This window comes from Pantherophis guttatus, chromosome 15 (genome assembly GCF_059756535.1).
Source record: "Pantherophis guttatus breed Tessera chromosome 15, ASM5975653v1, whole genome shotgun sequence".
NCBI classification, from domain to species: Eukaryota; Metazoa; Chordata; class Lepidosauria; order Squamata; family Colubridae; genus Pantherophis; species Pantherophis guttatus.
The window spans coordinates 4,802,735-4,814,331 of record NC_142077.1 but is presented as its reverse complement, the minus strand read 5'-3'; the positions used below and the strand labels follow the sequence as shown (position 1 = coordinate 4,814,331).

Genomic DNA, 11,597 nt, shown 5'->3' with positions numbered 1-11,597 from the left:
CAAAAAGAAAATACTATTTTTACATCAGGTCTCAGCCAGTGGTGAAATCCAAATTTTTTTACTACCGGTTCTGTGGGCGTGGCTTCGGCGTGGTGTGGCAGGGGAAGGATACTGCAAAATCCCCATTCCCTCCCCACTCCTGGGGGAAGGATACTGCAAAATCCCCATTCCCTCCTCACTCCTGGGGGAAGGATATTGCAAAATCTCCATTCCCACCCCACTCTGGGGCCAGCCAGAGGTGGTATTTGCCGGTTCTCTGAACTACTCAAAATTTCCGCTACCAGTTCTCCAGAACCTGTCAGAACCTGCTGGATTTCACCCCTGGTCTTAGCCCTCCTCCTCCTCCTCCTCCTCTCCAAAATGTTGAGGAAGGCCAGGAGAATAATCGAAGGAGATCCCAACATTTCATATCATCAAGATGGGGATGGATTTTTAAAAAAAGGATCGGCCGAACCTCAAAATTGGCCACTCAAAACAGCCATTTCAAAATCAGATCCCTTTCAAAGTCATACTTAAAGCCATTGGGAGAGGCAATGAATTGTAGGAATGCTCCTTATTTGTGAACTGTACAAATTTCCTGGGTGGGTTTGTCCTATGTTGGAAAACTTTCTCTGTTCTTAGTTTTGACCAAAGAGCCTGGCAGATCCCATTTTAATTTTGATTTTTTTAAAAAAAAAAAACCAAACCCCTCTTTTACCATTTCACCCACAGGTAAAACGGTCTTTTGCAAGATCAAACCCCAATCTTTTATTGTTACAACCCCTGGCATTTTTTAAAAAAATCCCCTGAATAGCCATGGGAATCCAGTGGATCTAATTGAGGATTTACATCGATATAGTTATGCCTATCAGGCTCCCTCTTTGGGACTAAAGTTAACGTTTCTTCAAGAAACAGAGAGAAAAGTTGAAGGGTTTTCAACTTTAAAAAAAAAAATACAACACTGCATATATTGCTTTTATAAAAGTAGATATCTGTTGCCAGTTTCTCTTTTCAAAGTAATTTATCTTCAAAGCTTGTTTGGCTTTAACTTTAATTCTGTTGCATTCCGCAACGTACCGTAAATTGAAAAATAACTCTTGCTTGCTCTTATTTTGCAGCCTGAATTATTAGAAGCTGAACAGCAAATATTAATAATTAACTGTTATTACATTCTTGTAATAATTATACCAATTATATTAATATCAGCTGAGCCCATCTTCCTTCCTTGTTATAATTCTTAGGTTTCTGGTTATAAATACCTCAAGTTTCCTAAGAAATCAAGGATGAAGATGGGGTTACTTTAGTTCTTCCTGTTATCGTTGGATGAATAAAAAAAAAAGAATAAAATGATGCACAAGCACCTTTTCACATCCTTTTTTTAGAACAAAGAAGGCTGTGAAAAATAATATATGCAAATTCGGGCAAATACTTCAAAAGAAACCACAAGAAGAAGAAGAAAATAATAAACCCCGAAACAATATCAGGGAGGAGAAATAGGGGGAGGGAGGGAGATACGGAAAAAAGATATGCAAAAGATACGCTGATTCATTCAGAATAAAAAAGAATCGGTTGAAAAATAAACTCAGATAAACTCTATTTCTGATTCAGAAGTCCAAATTCGGGGGATTTTTTTGTTTTTTTGTTCTTGTTTCTTTTGGTAGGTCAGCCCTGTACAAAATCGGATTTAACGCCGACTTCTTGTTCTTGGATTGGCAATCGATAATCGTTCTCTTTGCCTAAAAGAAGAGGGGGGGGGAAATTACATTTCAAAGAAGGCAGCTCAAAAGGTGGTACGCAAATTGCAATTAAAGCATAATCTTTAACGACGCATTTCTTAGCTTGCAACGAAGCTACAGGTAGTTCTTGACTTAGAAATCGTTTGTTTAGCAACCGCCAGAAGTTACAACAGCCCTGAAAAGTGTGACTTACGACCAGTCCTTGTACCTATGCTTTTTGTTGATTATCGTAATTTTTGGAGTATAAAATGCACCTTTTTCCCCAAAAAAAGAGGGTGAAAATCTGGGTGCGTCTTATACTCCGAATGTAGCCCTGCTCAGCTTCTCAAACAGAGATTTCAGAGGCTGAAAAAAGCATCAGAAACGAAGCATCAGAAAAAAAAGCCTCCAAACAGAGCTTCAGAAAAAAAGCCTCCAGAGCTTCAGAAAAAAAGCCTCCAAACAGAGCTTCAGAAAAGAAGCCCCCAAACAGAGCTTCAGAGGCTTTTTTTCTGAAGCTCTGTTTCGGAGGCTTTCAGAGGCAGGAAAAGAAGTTTTTGCTGAAACAGAGTTTCAGATGTTTCAAGGGCAGAAAAAAAAGCAAAAAAAAAGCAAGGCACAGAGCTCACAACCAAGGAACCTGTTGCTAAAATTCACCTCTGGGAACAGCTGATTGGGGGTATTCCGTGCGTCTTATACTCCGCAAAATACGGTAGTTTATAATATAAAATACAACAAAAGAAAAGAGTAGGAAAAATAGGGGAGGGAGAAGGGAAGGAAAGAGTGTAGAAAAGAGGGGAAGAAAGAAAGAAAAGGCTGTTTCCGACTCCCTTGGGGGGCAGCAGAATAAGATAATAACATCAAACCTCAACTTTTTCACTTTTACATAATAGTATAAACCAGCCATTACTATAACAACAAATCTATCTAATCCGTAAAGCCTAAAATCAAAAGTTTTCATTTCTTTTCCCACCCCAAGCACAAAGTCCAGAAACGGTTTCCAAGCAGAAGCAAAAGTAATTGTATTTCCCCCCCCCCCCCTTTAACCAAAGCGGTCCGTTTAGCCATTTTCTGCTAACTCCGTCAACTTTTGCAGCTGACGTTCGTTGGAAATGCAAATGCAAAGAAGGGACTTTTTAATCGTCTGACAAAGCAAAGAAATATCGGAGTAGGAGTCGCATCTTGATACAGAAAATTCTCAAAGTGAATATAAAGATAAAACCAGAAACTTTTTTCTTTTGGGTTTCACGGAAAAAGACTTGAAAAAAAAAAATTGGAGTTTTGATGATGTACGTTGACGGCAGGAAGACTACATTATGCACAAAAATGGAAGGGCACTTTGATTCCAAGAATGGACGAATGACTGGGGCGGTCCTCGCACTTGCGTCGTGTTATGTAAATTCAAGGATCAAGCCCAATAACTCATAGAAGTCATTCCTTTTCTAATAAATATATTTATTGTTTCTATTAAACATCTTAACAGGTATCATGATAGGAGAGAGCACACAAGATGAAGGAGCGGGATGGGGCTTATATACTAAGGAGGCGGAGTAAAGGTAAGGAGGAGTTATAAGGGGGTGGTTATTGGAAAAGGGAATTAATATTTACATCCTTTTGATATATACATCAATCAATCACATTAGTTAGTGATCAAAATGTGGGCATTTAGTAATTGGCATGGGTTTACAATGGTTAGAGCATCACTTGTCCTCCATTGGTGACTTTTCTAGCTAGTTCTGACTAACAAAAGTCAAATGAGGAAACCGGGATTTGCTTAACGACAGATTTTACGCGTGGCTCGCTTAAGAATTGCAGTGATTTGCCTAACAACCATGGCAAAAAAAGGGTCTTAAAGGTGGGTGTGACTCACTTAACAACTGCCAGGTCCCAATTGGAGTCGTACATTGAGGACCTCTCGTCATATGGCAGGAATTGCAACGAATTTCACTTGAAAACAATTAGCCAACTACACAGTGGTGGGATGCAGCCGGTTTAATGCGCGCTTGCGCACAGCGTTCAAAATACAGCAATTTGAAGCTCAGCTGCTTACCTTCTAAGGCAGCCCCGGTAAATAGGACAGCGGAGGCGCGGAAATCAGCTGTGCCGCACGAATCAGCTGAGCCAGAAAGAAGGAACTATAGGACAGGATAGGGCGGGGCCCGGTGGGCGGGGTCAGCTGATCGTCAGAACTACTGAACCAGTCTGAACTGGCCCGAACCGGCTGAATCCTACCTCTGCAACTGCAGTAAAACACCCCCCTCCTCCTCATATTAATAATATAAAAAGGGGAAATCCGTTTTTAAATCAGAAAGGATGTAATTCATCAGCTTATATTCAGCCCCATTCGCTGGGAAAGGAGCCCCTCAAAGCCCACAAAATCACATTTTAAATCATTTTTTTGGCAGCAGCCCCAAACTCGCACTTACAGGGGAGAGCATAAATTTCAGTGCACAAAATGTCGAATTTCTTTTTCTTCGTCCTGCGATAAAAGAACAGAAATACCAAGATTCCAGCTCCGGTCATCAGGAGGACAATGGTGATCAAAATCCATACAAATCCTAAAAAAAAAAAAAAAAAACCAGAAGAGGAAAGTCCGATGAAACTTTTATTCCTGTTGCTTTTCCCAATTTCTTGGCAAGCTAGAAAGGCAAGCTAGAAAGAAGCAATGGATGGAAGCTAATCAAGGAGAGAAATTTCCTGGTCAGGGAGAACAATTAGCCAGTGGAACGGCTTGCCACCAGAAGTTGTGGGTGCTGGAACTTTTTAAGAAGAGACTGGACAACTGTTAGCCTGGAATAGTATACGGCAGTGATGGCTAACCTTTTTGCCATCGCGTGACAAAAGCGGGGGAGAGTGCTGAGTGGTCGCGTGCGTGCGTGCCTACACCGATAATTCTATGTGCCCGGCCCCCCCTGCACATGCGCGTGACCCCCTCCATGCTCCCCCTGCTTTAGGCATGTGATGGCACGGTGGACCCAGTAGGCCTGTTTTTCGCCCTCCCCAGGCTCCAGAGGCTTTCTAGGCGCCTGGGGAGGGCTAAAACAGCCTTCCCCACTCCCCAGAGGAGGGGAGGAGACAGGGGAGGCCGGAAACAGCCCGTTTGCTGACTTCTGGTGGGCTCAGAAGGCCCGAAAATCAGCTGGCCAGCGCAAGCATGCGTCCTGGAGCTGAGCTAGGGCAACGCTCGCGTGCCCACCAATATGGCTCCGCATGCCACTTATGGCACGCGTGTCATAGGTTCGCCATCATGGGTATAGGGTCTCCTGCTTGAGCAAGGGGTTGGACTAGATGACCTCCAAGGCCCCTTCCAACTCTGTTATTCTAGAAAGGACTCACTTCTCCTGTTTCCCCCCTGCAGACTTTCTAAAATTTAAGGATAAAACTTTCTTACCCCTTCACACGTGCTGGATAATTTACCTGGATTTGTAGGCACAACACTCGGAGATAAATCCAGGTTCATGGTGAAGACACCGGTCTCCTTTGGAAAGGGAGTGGGATGCATGATAGTGCGCTGGGTGGGAATCTTGCTGGACGGCTTTTCACAAATCGCATCCGTGTCTTGCTTCCCAGGGTGTTGGATTTTCCTGCCGCTGGCTGTGCAACTATGAAATAGAAACGTAACAATAATTTGCAGCCGGGTTTCAAGACAATAGGATGGGGCGCCGTTACTGAACAAAAAAATAAAAAAATAAAAATGACCCTTTGCAGAAATTGCTCCTCACTCTGCCTTGTACCGATTTTTAAATCAGTCTCAACTATGTCAAAACCTGTGGACTTCAACTCCCAGAATTCCCCAGCCAGCATTGATATTCTGGGAGTTGAAGTCCACAGGTCTTACAGTCGCCAAGATTTTAAAAAATCAAACGGTTGAAATCTCTTCCTTTACACTTCTCGCTTTCCTAGAGCTTGAGGTTTCGTTCACCCTCTCATTTCAAATGTCAGCTGTCCAGTTGGCAAAATCCAGAAAAAGAAACTCCCGGGGACATTATTTTCCAAGAGTATAAAACTTTACTGAATAAATCCACCTCGGCACCGAAGAAGCAAAACCAGCTCTGAGCATCTCACGCAAAAGCACGGAGAGTTCATTTCCCCTTTTCCCACGGGCCATCCACAGTCCATTACGTCCACCAATCACTTCCGTTCAGTTTGTTTTGGGAACCAGCCGGCCACGCTGTGGCACCTGCTCAGGGTGTCCTTGAAGGGGGAGCAACGTCTCACGGGAACCGATGATGCTTGGATGCCATTCTCCTCACCCTCTTGCATTCCAATCCACCCCTCCTCCTTTTTTTTTTTTGTCAAGCAAAAAGGAATATAGGGGAACGTTTGAATCCATCTTGTGTTCACCTTATTTCAGCCTCTTTTTGCAGTCGGGCAACAAGCAAAATATCTCTAAACCCATAAGGAGCAACTGCACCCAACAGCATTTCCTCCTCACCATTCAAACTTCCATTTAAACCAAGCCAAGATGCATTTCTGAACAAGCCCCACCAAGCCAAGGATGCATCAAAACAACCAACTCCAATTGCGGTTGTCAGAGTGCTTACAGATGTGACTACTATTTTGAGGAGCAAAATGCAGGACACAGAGGTTTTGTCTTTACAAACGGTGGTTTATATACAAGTTATATGCAGTATTTATACATACACGTGCCAAGCAAGGCCAGGCAAGCAATCAGTCTTCTTCACCTCTACACAGAGAACTACAATGCAAATTCACGAGGAGAGAGAGAGAGACGCCCTCTAATGGCCTCCTTTATATAAACAGCTTCTTAAAGGGCAATAACCCTGCTGACTTATCCTCAGTCTTAAAGGGGCTAGTCAGCTTTAAATCTTCATTTAAGGGGTGATTTTTTATGAGGCAGTGGCTCACTTAGCCCTGGGGATCTGGGCTGACCCCCACACCTTTTCCATTCAATTCCCCGTTTCATGCAAGGTACATTTAAGAAAATACATACTTGGTCCAAGGACGACATTTCTCGTTCCCTCCGAGGGAAAAATACCCGCTGGGACAGGGTTTGCATCCTGCAAAATGACACAGACAAGTTTTGTTGGTGTGTGTGTGTGTGTGTGTGTACGTGTGTTTGATGTATATCCCAGCCTTCTTACACACCACCAAGAATCCCTTCTAATTGGGCCAGGATATCCATCTAATTGAACAGAGACTCCGAGGGCTGGAAGGGGGTCTTCTAGGCCAACCCCAGGGGTGGGCTTCAAAAATTTTAGCAAGGGGTTCTCTGCCTGGTTGCTAGGTGGGTGTGGCCATGGTGGGCGTGGCCTAGCCATCCTCCTGCAACATGGTGGGGGGCTCCGCAGGCTTTCCTTGAGCCTCCGGGAGGGCAAAAACGGCCTCCCCAGGCTCTGGAGGCCCTCTGGAGGCCGGAAACTTTCCAGTCTTCCCGAACTTCCAGTAGGCCGTTTTCGCCCTCCCCGAGCCTCTGTTGCTCTTCTCTGCACACTTTCTAGGGTAAATAAACGATCCCCATACCAAGGGAAGAAAATAACCAATCAATAAGCCGTCTACTGTGTTTCTCCGAAAATAAGACCCTGTTTTATTTTATTTTTTGCCACCAAAAAAGGCACCAGGTCTTATTTTCGGGGGAATGTCATCCACTGAGTAACCTCACTTGCATGCGTCACCTCCGGCCTCCTTTTCATTGTCAGAGGCCTTCAGGAACTTCTGTGGCCGGCAAGGGTTTCCTGAAGGCCTCTGTAGCTGATAACAATGCTCCGGATCGATCCGGAGCTGGCGAGGCAGGTGTTGGGGTATGCAAGGCCTGGCTACAACTGTCCAAAGGTAAGTAGTAGGGCAGCTCCACCCATCCCCATCCCAGCTTAATTTTTACCCGTGCACTCTGGAGTGGATGGGATCTTAATTAGGGCTTATTTTGTGGGTAGGCTTATATTGGGCGCACGTGTAAAAATCAAGCTAGGACTTACTTTCAGGGTAGGTCATATTTTCAGGGAAACAGGGTTTTGGGACGAATTTGAGAAAAAAAAACCCTCTCTTTTTCCAAAAAAGAACACCCCGCAGAACATTCGATGTATCTCAGTAGGTTTGATTTTGGATCGTGGACCCATCTCTCAATTCCCTGAAATCCATCTTTGGCCCTTACTTTTCTCCTCTGGGCTTTCTTCAGGAGCGTGGCCGGGAAGGCAGGCGCAGACGGTATTCGAAGTCGTCCGGCACGGTGTTTTCTCCTGGAGTCCTCGCTCTACGAGAAATAAAAGATCGATTCCGGGCTGCAAAAAGCGAAATTTGTGGCACGTGCCATTTCTAGCAGGTCTTTGTGGAAACCGACGGGGAAAAATTGAGTGTGGTTTTGATACCCTCAGCAACCAACATTTCACGACCGATCTCTTCATATATCTATTGATATATTTTAGATTTATAACACCGGAAAAAACCATTCAAAACCAACCAGACAAGTCGCTGTTGTGAAACCACAAAACAACACTTTTTCCTGCGAAGGAAGCCAGGAAAGGAGGTTGCAGTGATCTTACTTTTGCCCACCAGGCTTACCGGCGTTACAATCTGTGCAACGATTACACGTCGAGTGGGTATGTTTGTCGTTGTAGTAATTCTCATCGCACGGTTCGCACACGGTCGGGGATGAGCCCGTGCAACGTTTCGCCAGCTCTTTTCCTAAAGAATGCAAGAAGATGTTCGCGGATGGAAACCGAGCCTCATTTCTGCGACAGTCCCCGCCCCCCAAATGACAGGCCATCCATCCTCCAGGAAGCCCAGTTTCCTTCTCCGTGTCACCCTCCAAACAACCCTGCGAGGTAGGTTGAGGAGTGGCCATCAACCTTCCTTTGAGGAGAGATTAGAACTCGGGGCTCTCTTCAGCTAAGCTGGACATTTCGACTAACAGGGAAAGTACCGTGTTTCCCCGAAAATAAGACCCTGTCTTATATTTTTTTGAACCCTGAAATAAGCGCTTGGCCTTATTTTCAGGGAGGTCTTATTATATTGGGGCGCGTGGAGCAAGACGGGGCTCCTCTTGCCGTGTTACCCGATTTCCAGCTGTGTGTTTAAGTATTTTCGGGGAGGGCTTATTTTAACGCATGCACTCAAAAGCCCGATTGGGCTTATTATCAGGGGCTGTCTTATTTTCGGAGAAACAAGATATTTGGCCATGCCATCTGCCGAAGACCTGTCAGCTATCATGGTCAAGGAGGATGGGAATTGTAATCCACAGCCCAGTGGTCTCTCTCTCTCTCTCTCACCCACCCACCCACGCACACACACATAAGTGTCAAACTCAAAATGAGACTTCACATATTCATGAGGACAGAACAGTGAAGGTTCACCGGGGGAAAAAAATGGAGAAATTTAGCCTCTCCTTGATTTTATGGGGTCTCACAAGGGGGTTTGACCTGCCTGGAGTTTCTGCCCCCCCCCAATGAGATACGTACCCCTTCACTGAAACTTTCAGAAGTGATCAACGATCAACTTCAAACCACACCCGCCCGATTATTAAAGAAAGAGACCGCATCTAATTAATTGGGACCATTCCCCACACTGCAATCTAGAGTCTCTTCGGATGGGAGGCCACCAGGAGTTTCTAACACAGTAAGCTAGACTGGGAGGGCTGAGAAACATCCAGGAGAGTGTCAGGGGGCAAAAGCAAAATAACGGCAGAGTCAGCACTTAAAATTAATTATTTTAAAATTAATTTTTTTTAAAAAAAGCGATAGGAAATCAAGGACACCTCCAGAAAAACAGAGAACCCGATAGAGGATCATGGAGTCACTTCCCAGCCAGATAAGACAAGGTCCCATCCCCTCACATCCCAGTTAGAAAAATCTTGATTTTTTTCCCCCCTCCAGAAAAATCTGAATTTTTCTTCCCTTTGCAAACCATTGAAAACGATTTTGGATGGAGCAGCCCCAGAGTGCAAAGGATGAAAATAAATAAATAAATAAATAAACCCTAGGTAGCTCCTAAAGTGACCGAGAAGCCATAAATGTAGAAACGGAGGATTAAAACAAGATCTGCATTCAAATGCTCCCCCACACCTTCAGCGTCACTAACCTGGAGGACATAATTTGCAGCATTTCGTTTCGGAGAGGGGATATTCGTTGTCTTTACACCTCAGCCCCCAACCCGGCGAGGACCAGAGAGACACAGCCAGTGAAATCAAGCCCAAACTCCGCTTCATGTCCCGTCGTGCCACGGACTCACAGACGCCGCTGCGCTCGAAGGGGGAGAGAAAAAAAAACCCCACAATCCTGTGTAAGGCAGGATCTACTCTGACTTTCGTGAGCCTGTGGGAAATTTCAGCGATCTGAGAGCTCTTTGAAGATCTGGTGTTTTACCATAGAAGTTTGCATCAGTTCGGCACCTCCCCTAATGCGGAGCTTGTAAAGCACTAACGGAGAGCTACTAATAGTGCAGGCTCCTTCTGCTGACTGCCAGGTGCCGGCAGTTCGATTCTCACCGGCTCAAGGTCGGTACTCAGCCTTCCATCTTTCCGAGGTCATTAAAACGAGGACCTAGATTGTTGGCGGGCAATAGGGCTGACTCTGTAAACCGCGGTATATAAGTCTTAAGTACTATTGCTATCTTCCTTCCTTCCTTCCCTCCCAGTGGTTAGAATGCAGTATTGCAGACTAACTCTGCCCACTGCCAGCAGTTCGATCCTGACCCGACTGGCTCAAGATTGACTCAGCCTTCCATCCTTCCGAGGTCAGTAAAACGAGGACCCAGATTGTTGGGGGCCAAGAGACTGACTCTATAAACCGCTTAGAGAGGGCTGTAAAAGCCCTGTGAAGTGCTATATAAGTCTTAAGTACTATTGCTATCTTCCTTCCTTCCTTCCCTCCCAGTGGTTAGAATGCAGTATTGCAGGCTAACTCTGCCCACTGCCAGCAGTTCGATCCTGACCCGACTGGCTCAAGGTTGACTCAGCCTTCCCTCCTTCCGAGGTCGGTAAAACGAGGACCCAGATTGTTGGGGGCCAAGAGGCTGACTCTGTAAACCGCTTAGAGAGGGATGTAAAAGCACTACGAAGCGGTATATAAGTCTTAAGTACCACGGCTATTGTTAAACTGGCAATGCTTGGCAATTCAGCCCAGGATCTTTTCCAAACTAAACATCCTCTCGACAATCACGGTAATCTTTGCAAACAGAAAGAAAACTGAGGAAAAGGGAGAGGGGCAGAGACACAATAGTAACGCAATACTTTTTTTTGGCAGCAGCTAAAAAAAAAGCCCATGCAATCCTAGGCTGCATTAACAGAGGGATAGAATCGAGATCCCGTGAAGCTTTAGTAGCACTTTACAAAGCCTTAGTAAGCCCACACCTGGAATACTACATCCAGTTCTGGTCACAATATATAAAAAAAAAATGTCGAGATTCTGGAAAGGGCGCAGAGAAGAGCAAGAAAGGGGAGTAGGGGGCGGGAATTGGGTATGTCCAGTTTAATGAAACAAACGACATGATAGCAGTCTTCCAGTATTTCAGGGGCTGCCACAAAGTGTTACGAGATGGTCTTTGTAGTCCCTGCCAGGTTGAAATATCCCAAATGGCCACCGGAGGGCACTGTTTTCATATGCTGTGCTAAAGATGGACTTCCTACTCCCTGGGCACTTTTGTCGTTGCCTTGTGCTACTGGATGGTCTTTGCAGTCCCTGCCTGGCTGAAATATCCCAGATGGCCACTGGAGGGTACTTTTGTCATGCACTGTGCTAGAGATGGTCTTTGTAGTACCTGCTGAAAGATCCCGAATGGCCAACGGAGGGCACTCTTTTCATTCCCTGTGTTATAGATGGCCTTTTTAGCCGCTGCCATGCTGAAATATCCCAAACGACCACTGGAGGGCACTCTTTTCATATCCTATGCTATATAGAGCACGGGTGTCAAACTCGATCGCGTTATATGACATATCGCTAAGTATTGCGA

General features: G+C 45.1%; 1 protein-coding gene across 2 annotated transcripts; it reads right to left on the bottom strand.

Moving 5' to 3' along the window:
- Positions 1 to 1,630: 1,630 nt before the first annotated feature.
- Positions 1,631 to 10,984, bottom strand: LOC117675863 (tumor necrosis factor receptor superfamily member 4). Of its 2 annotated transcripts, XM_034434909.3 has the most exons (7): positions 9,729 to 10,984; positions 8,214 to 8,336; positions 7,807 to 7,905; positions 6,649 to 6,715; positions 5,112 to 5,296; positions 4,121 to 4,252; positions 1,631 to 1,715 (listed from the first exon to the last, which is right to left on the bottom strand). In XM_034434909.3, the coding sequence occupies exons 1-7, from the start codon at positions 9,853 to 9,855 to the stop codon at positions 1,642 to 1,644; spliced, it is 807 nt and encodes a 268-aa protein (XP_034290800.1). In that variant the 5' UTR covers positions 9,856 to 10,984; the 3' UTR covers positions 1,631 to 1,641. The 2 variants fall into 2 exon arrangements, with proteins under 2 accessions (XP_034290800.1, XP_034290799.1); XM_034434908.2 differs by lacking the exon at positions 9,729 to 10,984 and having other exon boundaries at positions 8,214 to 9,728.
- Between the last annotated feature and the right edge of the window lie 613 nt (positions 10,985 to 11,597).

What these genes read in the sequence shown, in the direction of transcription:
- LOC117675863 (XM_034434908.2), bottom strand. Translation starts at nt 8,496, where the DNA reads ATGGCCACTCCTCAACCTACCTCGCAGGGTTGTTTGGAGGGTGACACG. An exon ending in TTGCACAGATTGTAACGCCG is followed by an intron (nt 7,906 to 8,213) that starts GTAAGCCTGGTG and finishes TATTTCTCGTAG; the next exon opens with AGCGAGGACTCCAGGAGAAA. An exon ending in TGTTGTGCCTACAAATCCAG is followed by an intron (nt 4,253 to 5,111) that starts GTAAATTATCCA and finishes TTTTTTTTTTAG; the next exon opens with GATTTGTATGGATTTTGATC.